This window comes from Anguilla rostrata, chromosome 6 (assembly GCF_018555375.3).
Source record: "Anguilla rostrata isolate EN2019 chromosome 6, ASM1855537v3, whole genome shotgun sequence".
Classification (NCBI taxonomy): Eukaryota; Metazoa; Chordata; class Actinopteri; order Anguilliformes; family Anguillidae; genus Anguilla; species Anguilla rostrata.
Window position 1 is genome coordinate 46,667,965 of NC_057938.1, and position 13,976 is coordinate 46,681,940.

The 13,976-nt window shown below is 37.8% G+C and overlaps 2 protein-coding genes across 4 annotated transcripts in view; one reads left to right on the plus strand and one right to left on the minus strand.

Moving 5' to 3' along the window:
• Positions 1–3,057: 3,057 nt before the first annotated feature.
• tmem244 (transmembrane protein 244) lies at positions 3,058–12,565 on the minus strand. 2 transcript variants are annotated; one of them, XM_064340065.1, is made up of 7 exons: positions 12,459–12,565; positions 9,101–9,170; positions 8,589–8,674; positions 6,686–6,762; positions 5,813–5,938; positions 4,582–4,626; positions 3,058–3,738 (listed from the first exon to the last, which is right to left on the minus strand). In XM_064340065.1, exons 1-7 carry the CDS (start codon positions 12,548–12,550, stop codon positions 3,641–3,643), a joined length of 594 nt encoding a protein of 197 aa, XP_064196135.1. In that variant the 5' UTR covers positions 12,551–12,565; the 3' UTR covers positions 3,058–3,640. The 2 variants fall into 2 exon arrangements, with proteins under 2 accessions (XP_064196135.1, XP_064196134.1); XM_064340064.1 differs by lacking the exon at positions 12,459–12,565 and adding an exon at positions 10,617–12,308.
• Positions 12,461–13,976, plus strand: part of l3mbtl3 (L3MBTL histone methyl-lysine binding protein 3) — a 34,911-nt gene continuing 33,395 nt past the window's right edge. The window contains exon 1 of one of the 2 annotated variants that reach the window (XM_064340062.1): positions 12,461–12,595. The gene's annotated coding sequence lies outside the window, so the exon portion shown is untranslated. Of the gene's footprint in view, positions 12,596–12,792; positions 13,051–13,976 lie in introns of those variants that run through there. The other variant, XM_064340063.1, reaches the window with a different exon arrangement.

The following is a 13,976-nucleotide window of genomic DNA, read 5'->3' on the forward strand; positions in this document are numbered from 1 at the left end:
ACTGAGCGGACAATAGCCTATAACAATGTTAATACTGATACTCCACAGATATCAGGTGCTTAAGGTGAATGTAATTCTTTCAACAAAATGAAGTGATATACCTTATACAGCCAGACGTTATTTATTTATTTATTTATTTATTTATTTATTTATTTATTTATTTATTTATTTATGTCTTAGACGAAGTGTTGATGCTTTGCCAATCATTTTTATTTATAGTCCAACGAATACAATGCTGCCACACCGGAATTCAGGCTTCCACTTCGACAAACAGCGTAAACACCAAGAAACTCGTTGCATTTTCACTGTGAAGAAGACCATCCATATAATACAACACACTGAACACAGCCATCTGTTATACACAAAGGGCGCAGCTTTCGAGTTACTGCAGATGGGTTTGTTAGACGCTGCAGACAGTGGGAACACAAGTCAGGCCACGAGTGATTCTAATACTACCCGCGTCCCAATTCCAGGGAGTGAAAGAAGAACGCACAACAACGCGTAATCTTGGTCAGGAAACAATCCTCTACATTTAAACTTAGTGTTTCCAAGCTCTATTATTGAATTAAGTATGCGATTAAAACGTGTTATATAGGCGAGTCTAAAAAAATAAAAACGTTTTCAATATGTGTACAAAGTGCTCTCTGTAAGTATTTAATTAAATAATTGCAAAATCTAGGCTTGCCGTTAAAAGTAGCCTATATCAAGTGATATCAACATAAGGTCAAGTTACAAAAAACAATATTGGCTATTTTAGCTCACGAAAATTAAATAATCTCGATTCCAAAGCAATGCTACCCAATGTAATTTTGATTAATTTTTACATCAGTAATTTTAGCGGCAGGCCTACATTTTGCCATTTTTAAGTAATGACTTATAGATAGTGCTTTGTATGCTTGGGTAAAATTTTTATACTTTTTTAAATGTTTAAAACGTGTTTTTGTTGCGATATCGTTTCTTTTTATATTGTGTTTGTTATGAGTGACTGATAATAATAATAATAATAATAATAAAGCATATAAAAGTTTGAACCCTTTAATAATCAAATCTTGGGACTTACATGTATGCACATACATACATGTAAACACACAGACATTGGCTCCTTTGATCAAGCTACTTTGATCAGACGTTGTTATTGGCAGAAGATGTAGCTACTTGTCCAATGGGGAGAATTATTGATGGTGGGACTGGACCATTTGTGATGACATAATTGCCAGGAAAAATAAGGCAAAAATAACCCAAGTTTGGGGTTTTATTGCGTGGGCATGTGATTTTGTACCTGAATTCTGTGTGTTTACACAAGGTCAGAGGGTGCTTAATGTTCTTAAGAACTAAGAGTCAGTCGTACTGTGGTTATTTCTGTGGGAAAACCCTGAAAAGTGCTAAAATCTCAGTGCTGTATAGGTATGGGGCATGCCGCCCCACCAAGCCGTAGCATATCTTCCATCCCAATACGTGGCTATCATTCCATTACCACAATGGCAATGGCATGGATTTAATTAGGACAAGCATATTAAACACTGATTATTCTTAGCGTCCAAGCTACCCTGACATCTAATGTAACCAAAGCATTTGAATCCCAGTTTTATGAATACAAAATGGAACAGTAGGCGATAAATTGAATTTCATCGGGTCTGGCTTCACACAAAGTGGTATAATTAATCGTAGGGTAATCTTAGGCTACATTCATAGTTTTGTACAGAGAGAAGCCTAGATGTATTTGTTTATGTTTTGGATCTGCTCTGTTGAAAACATTAGAACCAACCCATGCCACAGCCTTTTTGTACATCGGTACTGTCTTTCCCTGTATTTGATTTGCCATTTCTGCCAACTGCTTTATAATTATACAGTTTGGGTTAATGAAGTTCTGTATGACAAAATATGATAGGATCACAATACATCTTGACATATTTTGAATAGACCTACTCATATGATGACAGGATGAGTTTTAATTTTGAACCCTACATTCTGATGTCCTTACCCCGCTGGCATTTCTTGTTGTATTATGAATGCAAAACGTCATAACTGTAATTAGTCTGAGTGAAAATCCATTAAGGCTACAAGTGACATTTTTCTAAAAACTGCAGTGACAAGGCTGTGATAAAGGATAGTGAAACTGAACCCAGACAGGTAAGAGGTGTCGCAGCTTGCCTTCTTTTGAAAATTTTATAAGACGCAGATATTGTTTTTGCTGGTTTTAACTATATTGATATCATGATGGTCATTTTGATAAATATCACTATATCAAAAGAGATGGAGAGCATTGGCTGGCCACACAGTGATGCAAAGATCATCCAGTCTTGTTATACCTGAGATGCAGATAATAGACCAGTTTGGCAACCATGGTAACCATTGTGTTGTGGCCCAGCATTCCCTGGAGGGGAAGTGACGCCCTCGGCGGGGCTCCATTGAGTTGAGCGAGCAGGTCTTCGCCGCGGCAGACCCCTCCATGAGCTGCGTGGTTCCGACGTGCAGGCCACGGTCTGTCGATAGCCTCCCCCCCACAAATCCTTCCTGCTCTTTTTTGAGTAATCTTATTAAATGATTATTGCCCTCTTTTGCTGTGTCGTAGCATTCGCGGCGCTGACGGCAGAGTCTTCGGCAAGGAGAGGAGTAAGAGACAGAACCCCGGGAGAATGTCAAGATGAGATCATTCACATTTTCAGAGGTTCCAATTCAACATTAGGCAGTGTCCATATTCCATATTAGGCAACGGCAAACGTACAGAACTGGTCCATGTCTGTGAAGGATTCCCCCTATCAGGCCGGGGGAAGTTAGCGTATTGGGGTCAATCAGATTGTCAACCTATTATAAAGCTGTGTCAGTGGTTTGAACTATGACCTGTGCATATATGCTCGACTTCCTACAATGGTTGGACACACAAAGTAGTAATGACACCAATCTTGCAGCGAAGGAGTCTTTTGTGTCCACCATTTTTAATTCTGACCATTCTTAATCTGAGAGGATTTAACAGACAACAGATGAACAACAACAGATGTTCAGAATGCCATGTGTCATTCACATTAGCTTTCAGAGCCTTTACTATAAGAGATAGAAGACAATAATTTTTTTATGAGGAATGAATTATCTTTTTGAGTTCAGGCAAGAGTTTTACTTGACCATAAGAACAATGACTGCATATATTTATTCAAATTAATCACAACAAATAATTAAGACATTGTTTAAAAAGATGAAATCATTTATATAAAGAAAGGGCTTGTACAAACCGTCTGTAGAGTGTCATCATTTTCACAGAACAAAACTTTTGTGTTATAGAATATTCAAAAAAGGCATAATGTTTTTCACTGCTTATATTGTCCTGTTATAGCACAACTTTCTGTTTTCCCTCTATAGAAATCTTACTGTTCTTCAGAAACATGTGAAACTGAAAGAAACAAATATGTTTACTTTTTAAAAAGTAAAACAAGTAAATAAATTATTTTGAAGCATTTATTATTTTTTCAAACAAATCTATATTTTCAAAATAAAATGCACTAATATTCTGGAAATTAATTAGTATCAAAATCAGTTGGTATATACTTTTGTGTGTAGTGTAAAAAACAGCGTAGAAAAGAACAACATTGTATGTACATAACTTATGTAATAAACCTCTGTTTGACACAAATGTATTAATGTATTGTTAGAAGTTTTGGAGTTCAGCTGGATACACAAAATTATTCCTGAACAGCTTATAGGCCAGAAGTTGTCCCCCGAAGATCATCATCAGCAGTCCACAACCTAATGTAACAGGAAAGAAAATTGAATAAGCACAGATATTCTCTATGTCATCCGGTTATTAAATATGTATTTATAAGAATGTGCGCAAGCGTTATTATTTCAAGTAACAGGCCTGAACAAAATTTCACTCAATTTTATCACATTAGCATAACAGGCTGAAATATGGTCTGGAGAAATTAAACTAAAGTACTGTCAATCATGCAGCTAAGGTTTCTTTGATTAGCAAACAAGACAGCTTCAACTCAAAATAATACAGTTTACGCTCAGTGCTGGAACCAATTCCACATTAATTGTAAATGCAATGTGCTGTGTAGACAAGTTGCGTAACACATCTAAAAAGCTTTGTTTTTGTTCCTTACGTAAGGTTATGAATACAGTGGACGCTGAAATTAACTTTAAAAAAATCTCATGGTCCATGCTGAAGTGTCTGGTAAGACTGAAACTGAGCTCCAGTGTCCTGCTTCATACCAGACTAGGCCAAGTAATCTTGGGATGACATTTTTACAAAGGAGTGAGGAGTTTTGTGAGGAGTTTTGCCTTTGGAATCCTGCTAGAGCGTTTAATAGGAGGCCCCAGAAGAGAGAGAGATCATGACAACTTCCAGAGAAGGCTATGAACTCTATATGGACCTGCCTACTCTTCACAGAAAACAGCTGTAGCAACTGTAAAGCCAATTGATATCATCTAGCTCTACCAATTACCAACGGTGTGCAACCAATTTCCCAGCATGCAAAGTCTTTGGGGCTGTTACCAATTTAACCTCAAAGTTATACATGTCTGTTTTTTCCCATATGGGGATTTTTTGCATTCCCCACTTGCCTCAAATAAAATGCAATACTTTACCTAAAGTGATCCACCAATGTTCTGATGATGGGAAATCTGACATTACTGGAACAAAATAAAGAGGAGAGAATATTTTGTGCAGGTTGCTTCAGACATTCAGAAAATATGTTTAGTTCTGAATTGTACTTATTTAAGAATCAGCCCATTCCTCGACAATGGAATTGTCTGAAAACGTTTATCATAGGCAACTGGTTAAAGAAAGATTGCATAACTACCCTCAATTAAATTCCCATCGATTCAGTGATTAAATGTGAAAGCGTAGTTTTTTTACTTTAATCCAATTTTTTGTCAGGTGCGTAGTTAAGCTGAGATCTCCTTAGAAATAATAATAACTTCAAAAATTATATATATATATATTATTAATATATATATATATGTATTATAATAAAATATATACTGATTACTTCGTCTTCAGAGTCATTCATTAAGTTTCTTTTGTCCAAAAGCCAGTGCTACAGTTCAGAATTAGATGGCGAGGCGTGGGCAGCAATATCAGCATTAATGACTACTACACAGAGACACAAGGACCCTCAATATACACTGTTTGACACAATTATGGCAATATGGATGGCAATACCAGACAAAGACATAGCAGACAAATCAAACTATGGTTAAGCGGTAGTGGTAAACCATAACTGAACAAAGACATCACTAGCTTCCGCATTACTAGCACCATTACATTGAAATGAATAAAAGCATTATTTGAATTTGGATGGTATGTTCAGTATTTATGAAGACCAAAAATAACGTCTTTGCCTTTCAAGCCCTCATTTAAATTTGGCCTTCTAACATGCACTGGATCTGTGACCAATGTATATGAATAAATCTTTTAGATTTTTAAAAATGTATGTATAAATATCATACACAGTTATCCAGGGCAACAACCTATATAATAAAAGATAAATTAGATACTTTGATGATAAATATTGAAGCCAGCCTAATATAGGATGACGTAAATAGCTCACATTTTAAGGTTTGTCCATTTATAGTATACAGGTGAAGATTTCCTAAGGCTATTCAGATTACAAATATTAACCTGTGGTACCCCTGCAGTGCCTCTCCCAGATTTGGAAACTGCCCGATACTCAATCACTGTCCCCCGGGAACTGCATGTCCCCTGCTCTGTGCCAAAGCCAAATGCCAAAGGATCGATCTCTAATCGCCATCCAGCACGGCCGCCCCACAGCCTACATTTCCCAGCACTCCGCTCTCCACCAACGGCAGTACTCACCCCACATTGTTAAGCCGACGTGTATCAATGTGATGGTGATGGCGTAGTCCCACACCCACTCCTCCACAATCCATGCGAACATGAGGCCGGCCACAATGAACGTCAGTTCCGTGGAAATCACACTCACTGTGCAGCAATGTGTGAAACAGACACACATGGCGATGAGACATTAAAGGGAACCACCACCAACAGTCCACTGTTATGAGCAGAAGAGTCAAATTTAAGATAGATAGATAGATAGACAGATAGAAACTCACATCAAATTTTCCAAAATAATTTTTTTTGCATTGTACTTCAAGTTGGTGTACCACAGTGTAAAAGGTTCTGCTTATTCGCTTCACTGATGAAACCAACTGCAAATTTGCAGAAAGGTAAATGAACCAAAACAAAAAACAAGTTGGATTCTGGATTGTTTAGTTTGTGAAAATCAGAGCTTAATGATTGCTCGTTCGTGACTTCCAATGCACTCTTTAGGGACTCTGTGGGCTCTCTGATTTGTTTAGTAACTTCAACTTACAAGCACATTGTTAAAAATAAATACTGAGTATGTTTCAGTTAATCTGTCAAATTAATTGCACAAGCAAAACAAAATGAGAAGTGAGGCTAGAATTTGAATTTAATGGTATTTAAACAATCTTTTACCCATTTGTCAGTAATATAGGGGTAAAAGCACCAACCATCATTTTTGTTTCTATGGTAGGCTGCCATTTTGCATGAATATGACAATAAAGCAACTATTACAGGTTTCATTGTGATATAAAGAAACACGATGAGTCAGAATTGCATTAACATAAAGTCTAGGCAATTGCATTAGATTGCTGTTTTCAGCCTATTGTAGCTAATTGCCTGTATCATAATGCATGCAAAACTTACCTAAATATTTCGGATTTTGCCATGATGGTTGTGTTGTGTAGTCGAAGGGTGCCAGAAGTGTATCAACATCATTTACTCTAAAAAGAAAGGTAACAAAACAAAATAAGTCACAATACATGCAAAGAATATTAGTAAAATATGCTTTGTACTGTCATGTAAATGATTTTTATAAAATGTAGATGTCATTAAATATATATACTAAATGTACTGTACAGTGCAGTGAGTACATATTTGGGCAGAGACACAATTTTTGTTGTTTTGGCTCTCAGCTCAAGCACATTGAATTTGAAAATAATGAATATGAGGTTACTGTACAGGCTGTCAGCTTTAATTTGAGGGTAATATATATCCATAACAGGTGATCCATTTAGGAATTACAGCCATTTTTATACATAGTGCCAGCTGTGTTGTCTTTGCATCATTAGTTTGTGCACAAGAAAGCTAACAAAATGTCTAGAGTTGATTCTAGGGGTTGAATCTAGGTGAATTTGCATTTGGAGTCTGTTGCTGTTGTCTCTCAATGTGAGAACAAAATAAGTGTCAATGCAAGTAAAGCATCATGAGGCTTAAAGCCGAATACAATGATCAGAGACACTGCTAAAACATTGGCTGTGTCAAAATCAACTGTCTGACACATTGTTAGGAAGCAAGAACACACTAGTGAGCTCAACAATAACAAACGACCTGGTAGTCCATGGAAGACCAGTGTAGCGGATGACCAAAGAATATTATCATTTGTAAAGAAAACCCAATTTTCAACCATCAAGAATCAAGAATACTCTTCAGAATGTAGACATAGATGTATCAAAGACTAACATAAAGAGAAGACTAGACTACTAGACTACACCAGAGGGTGGAGGGAGGGACAGATGAGACAAGTATTAACCTGCACAACGTGATTAAAAAAGTGGAGTGTAGAGGAAGAAAGGAACTGTTCATGATCCAAAGAACCCCCCCCCCCCATCTGTGAAACATGGTGTATGGAGGCAGTGTTATGGCTGCCACTACAACTGGATTACTGGTTCTCACTGATGATTTGACTGTTGATGGCAGCAACAGGTTGAATTCAGAAGTTTATGGAAACATCTTATCTGCTCAGATCCAACCAAATGCCTCAAACTCAATGGATGACGCTTCACCTTGCAGCAGGACAATGAGCCCAAACCTACTGCGAAAGCACCCAAGGAGTTTTTCAAAGCCAATAAGCAGAAGGTTCTTGACTGGCCAAGTCAATGACCTATCCTGAATCCAACTGAGCATGTGCTCCACTTGCTGAAGACAAGACTGAAAGCAAAACAACCCAGAAACAAACAGGAACTAAATACTGGCTGTAGTACAGGCCTGGCACAGCATCACCAGGGAAGTTAGCCAGTGTCAGTCATCGAAAGCAAAGGATTTGCAACCAAGTACTAAATATGATGACTTTATTTCAGTCCAATTACTTATGTTCCCCTAAAATGGGGGGACTATGTGTAACAAGGGCTTTAATTCCTACATGAACGTGGATGTAAATACCCTCAAATTAAAGCTCACAGTCTGCCCTTTAACCTCATAGTCATTGTTTCATTTCAAAGTAAATGTGCTGGCATACAGAGACAAAACAATGAAAACTGTTACAGTCCAAATACTTATGCATTGCACTGTGTGCGCCACTGCATACTGCCGTTTAAAAAGTATAATAACTGGGAATAGTTTGGTGTGTATAGTGCATTTTTGACAGCAGTTATAATGGTTTGTCAATATTTCAGACAAAAGCCTCATCATTTCCAGGGTCTGTTTGTGTATATAGGAAGTTGTCGTCACAGGAAGTGAGAGTCAATCACAAACCACAACACGTGTGGTCGACACAGAACAAAAGCAAGGAAGTTCTCATATATTGTGGATACTTGTCTATCTCTCTTACCTGAGTACTCCTATACACAAACTCACAATGATGTAGTACACAGAATAAAACGACAGAAAACATATCAGCAAGTTCTGGAGAACACCCTGTGGGAGAAAAAAATATTTGAAAATAAAACTCACCAACCATGTACATTATTTCGCACAGTCAGATGCATTATAAACCAGTATATTCACATGCCTTTACTAAATGTAAAATGTTCTGAGGGCAAAATTTCATCGTTTTTGGTTACAGACACATGTTTTTTTGGAAACTTTATCATAGAACAGAAATCCATTATAGGTGCAAATTTACTTTTACTTTTAATTGAACACTTGAGTTAACTGAATTAACTGAACACTTCATGTCATTAATAATCCCTTGTTTTTCAAAAGGAGCTGTTCCAGCCTCCACGATGTACAGCGAACCATACATAAACAACATGAACTCAGTGCCACTGACAGACTGCGGTAAACACCGGATCAGGGCTCGCCCCTTCGTCTGACACATCCGAGAACGTTTTGCAGCTTTACCCGTGTGTCGACAATCTTGGTCTTGATTGACATCTGTCCATGACGCTTTATCAGAGTGGTCCCGCAACACCTGCAACAATAGTCGAAAAACATGAAGGGCTTCCGATTCTTTTACCAGAGCAGACATTAGCAGGTAGTTTGCTGCAGCTACGAGGGCTGGTCTTAACGGGATTACCCACATAAAAAGCCTCCGTCAATCTGGGAGGGGGGGATAAAGCCCATCCTGAGGCCCGCCCCATTTTTACGGCCCATACGACCAGTAAATATACCCTCCCGCAGGTTCTGTGCACACAGGTCGTGATGGGGGAATTACCTTTGTTTCATTGTGCAGGACATTAACTTAGTGTTGTTTCTGTTGGGGACTAAGTAGCTGATAGTACTGGGAAGTGCTTGTGAAGATCTAGTGCTGCCTTGACGTGGAGTAAATTAAATGCAATTAGGTCACACATACTCTGTGGCAGAAGCTCCATAGAATGTTTGTTTTTAACCAAAATCCATTAGGAAGACCCTTGACATCACAGTCTCAATGAACAAAGATGGCTGCCATCTTGAGAAATGAATTGGGAGGACTCTAAGGGGCCCTACATAAATGCTCTGTCATAAGAATGTATGAGCTTTATTTGTACTTTGTTCTCATTCTTATAGGCTGAAGTGGTTCTCTCTCTTCTTGTATCTTGTAATGAATCTTACATGTTGCTTGTGGAAAGCACACCATGCACTCCATGCTTAATATGTTTCTAAGTGATCTAATCTAGTGTCAAATATCTTTTGTTAAATCAAACATGTAGCTTGAGGACAATCAAGTAGGTAGTTTGTACGCTATTACAAACTAACTTGTATTTAACTAACATACGTTTTGTGGACAGGGTAACATGTAATTCATCAATCTAGTGTAGCATATAGTTTGTGCACTATACACGTTTTAAGTAATATATCATGCAGTTTGTGTGCAATCTAGTTTGTAATTTTCAAGTAATAAAACATGCACTGTACCTTTTGGGTAAACTTAACATATAGCTTGTGAGCATTTGAACATGTAACACGTAAGCAATCCAACATGTTTCTTTGGTTTCAACTAACGGGTATTGTAGGAAAACTAACATGAATTGTATGCACAAACATATAGTGTATGCACAACCTTATGCGCTCTAAAATGTAGCTTGTGGGCAAACATTTATCAAATAACGTTCAGCTTTTTGGCGATCTAAGATAGGCCTATTTTTAAGAAATCTAGCATGTAGCTTTTACCTCAGGGTTAGTGTTGCAACTAAGGTCCTTTCTAGAATGTGCGGACCCTGACCAATTGGTGCACGTTTTGCAGTCCACACACCAGTCGAAGAAGAGGATGCCACACTATCACTGAACTATTACTCCAATCAGTGCAACTAACTTCATGAGAACAAAGAAAACTGATACCATTTCATGGTATTACCACCAATGTACTACTGTCATGGCAGACTATTTAACCAGACGTCAACTGAACCAGTATGTTATGCAACCTGATTATACATAATACCTTGCTTGCAGACCAGGTTTGCTGGATGGGTTTGGAGGAACAAAATGCTTTTCTTCTGTCTGGGCTTGTAAAGACACTTGCACAAGTTTGTTCACCATTTGCCAAGCTGTTTTATAATCTTCTCTTGAGACTCATGTGGCCAACCAACGTAGGTGGACTGATTGTGGCGAGATTGACAGTGTCACGTGGAATCTGACAGGGTTTGGTGAACCTTGACCTCACTGAGGGTAGATCTAGAGATAAGAACCTGTCCCAACCCTGCTTTCCTTGTCTTGGGGGTCATTCCCAGGGAATGGCTGCTATTGTCAGATGGCCAAGGGACAAGCATGGCTGCACGCACCCCTCTACCCATCATGCAACTGCTTACAAATATTGTGGCTGCTTTCCCCCATAGGGAAAAGGCACGACCAAAGGTGCATCTGAAAACTCTTAAGGCCACATCCCTCTCCTTCCTTCACCAGATCCATACAGTATGGATAAGTGAAGGCATTATGGTAGAAACCTCACCTACTCCATCAGTAGGGACTTATCAGTCAACTGACAAATGGAAGGAGGACCCAACTTCAGTATACTTGGATGGGACCCAGGGGTAGACCAGCTCTGGAGTGACTCACCCAAAATTTGTGATGGGGGATGGGGTGGATTTGAAATAATGTCACTGCTTTTAAACAAAGAAAATGGATAAAAGCTGGCCAGAAACCACCTAACACATTTGTGCACACAGTTTAGGACAAGGCCAGGAAAAACAAAAGCCTACATTTACCACCATTGCAGGCTGATGACAAGTCAAACCCCACCAAAACACACAGCCTTTAAAGATAAAAAGCTTAATGGGTATCCACTGATTGGAACAACTAGTCATATGGTTTAAAAAAGTTTTAAAAAAATGTCACTGGAAATTCAGTGCCCCAAAATGTGCAAATATAAACATAGATTCTCTCATATCTCAGAGGATACTGTGCCTTGCATATTTGAAGAGCATACTAACTAAATATATTGAACTATAGGTACATTTGATGTCTCAGAAATTATTTAGTTTTAATAGGCAAACCTCGGCAATGATCTCTTTATGTCTACTTCAAGTGACCTCGTGGATATTTCCCAGAAACACATTCCTTAGGAGAGAAAGTAATTCTGCACATTCCATTTCCTGTGTTTGAAATGCCCTTGTACTCATGTCTCACCGTGCACCACTGGATACAACAGACAATACTCTAAATGTCCATTCATGTGATACCTACTCTGTAATAAAAAACAGAATAAAACACAAGCTGTGCATCATTATTATACCCAAAGTCAAATTATCGAAGGGTGTGAATAACTCTCACGTTTAAATGTGACGTTAGACATGGAAGCGTTCTTCTCTCACTGATACTTGAGTTCAGAATGTGCATTGGTAGGCCTGTAGTTCTCATAATTCCATGATTTCATCGTACATAGCTCAAAGCATACACTGTACCGAATGCATATACTGCAATAAGCAGCTGAAAATATTACCGCGCAATGTAAATGCGAGAAACAAATGAATATTAACAACGGTTCAAAAACAGGTTGTTCAGTGACGCACCAGTGTATGCAACTAATAACCATTTCGCTAAATACGTGGAATACTGTTTCCTACTTCTTTGTACGGCAATAACATCGGCGTTTTACTACTTCTGTAGCTAGCTTAAGATTTTATTTTTAGTAACAAAATGGTAACCGCGCTCTTTATATAATAAACAACGATATCCCGGTCCTGATTCTCTCACGACGTACGTCTACTTGCCGTCATTGTCGTTTTAAGGGGATAGCAATGCGGTTACCAATAGCTAATCATATTAAATGTTTTTGGGAGTCTACCAGCAGAAACTTTCGATCTTCGGCATCATGTGTTTGACTATGTAGCGAGAGCACCACTGCAAGCACTCGCTTGGTTCTCCGCTCATGCGCATTGACTACTGCCTGGGCAATTTGTCAGTACTCGTGGGAGAATTTGGGTAAGAAACATACAAATTTAAACAATTATACTTTGGAATAAAACTGTTTACGCAACAAATAGTTCCCTATAGAAACATGTAACGCGCCGTATTATACTTTCGTTTTAGGTTTTCTACGACTGAATTAGACTAAAACTTAGCAATAAAGTACAAAACGACTGGACGTGTCATCAATAATTTCAGCCAGGAAGAGGTTCAGTGTGATAGAGCATGAAATGAATTACACTATATATTTACAATAAAAGTAGCTACGAAAATTACGGGAATCGATGGGATATATGTTGCTGCACCTCTGTCGTTTCTTGGAGGCGGTTATTTAATGATTTATCCTACTCTTTCAAGAATAATGCAAGCTTTAGTGCAATTCCTTTCTTATGGCTGAGAAACAGCAGGAACTGGGCGCTAGTCAAACGAGCGAGACAAAAATATTTCAATCACCATTTCCTTCCAATAAGGTATCTAGACAGTTAAAATATCATTTTTGTTTTATTGCAACGTGTCTGCGGGCCTGCGGGTGAGAATTATATAGAGTATATTCCAGCTCCGCCATTTTGGGAAACTGCCTTTAAAAACACATTAAATAGTATCAGAGCAAAGAAAAGTGTTTATATCAGATACAATGCATGATCCGCGTCTTGCGCGGGGATGGTCCTTAGTATATGAAACATACCTAGTTCTGTTATTAAAAAAGAAAAATGTTTTGTTTGCGCAGAACTGAATATTTTATGCACACTCGTAATAAAAAGTATTTGAGGAGAGCTTGACATAAATATTAATAATTCTTAAAACAAACAATGGAAATATGACAATAGAAGTAGCTAGCTAAATATATTAAAAGGCAATGTTCCAAAATGAACACCATCTTTGGTTTGTATTATATCGCCTATTTATTTTGCTACCAATAATTTTAAAAGTATTTCCGCGAAATGTATGACTAATATTTACATTTAAGGCTTATGGTTAGGAGAATAATGATTCATAGCAGTTTTGAATACGATGAAATTGTCAGTTTGAAAACCTTAACTTTCTTATTTTCATAAAATCTCCACATCGATTTGAATTTAAATGTAGCCGAATGCCTCCACTTAATTTTACACAGCCAAGATGCGCGTATGATAAAACATACAATTAACTGCAACAAGTGATGAAAATTTTAAGCAATTCAGGAAGACAATCCCATTGATTAATGTTACCATTGATGCGTTAATTAGTAATTACATAAAGCCGTGTGATTTTTCTCCATTTTTGCTCAGTGATTTCATTGTTGAATAAGCTAAGGTCTTGAAAGTTTCAAACGCAGGATTGTTTTAACGTGGGCAACAGTGACCTCTAGTGGTATTTCATATGCTTTACGTTACTGTACCCATTAAAAATAAATGAT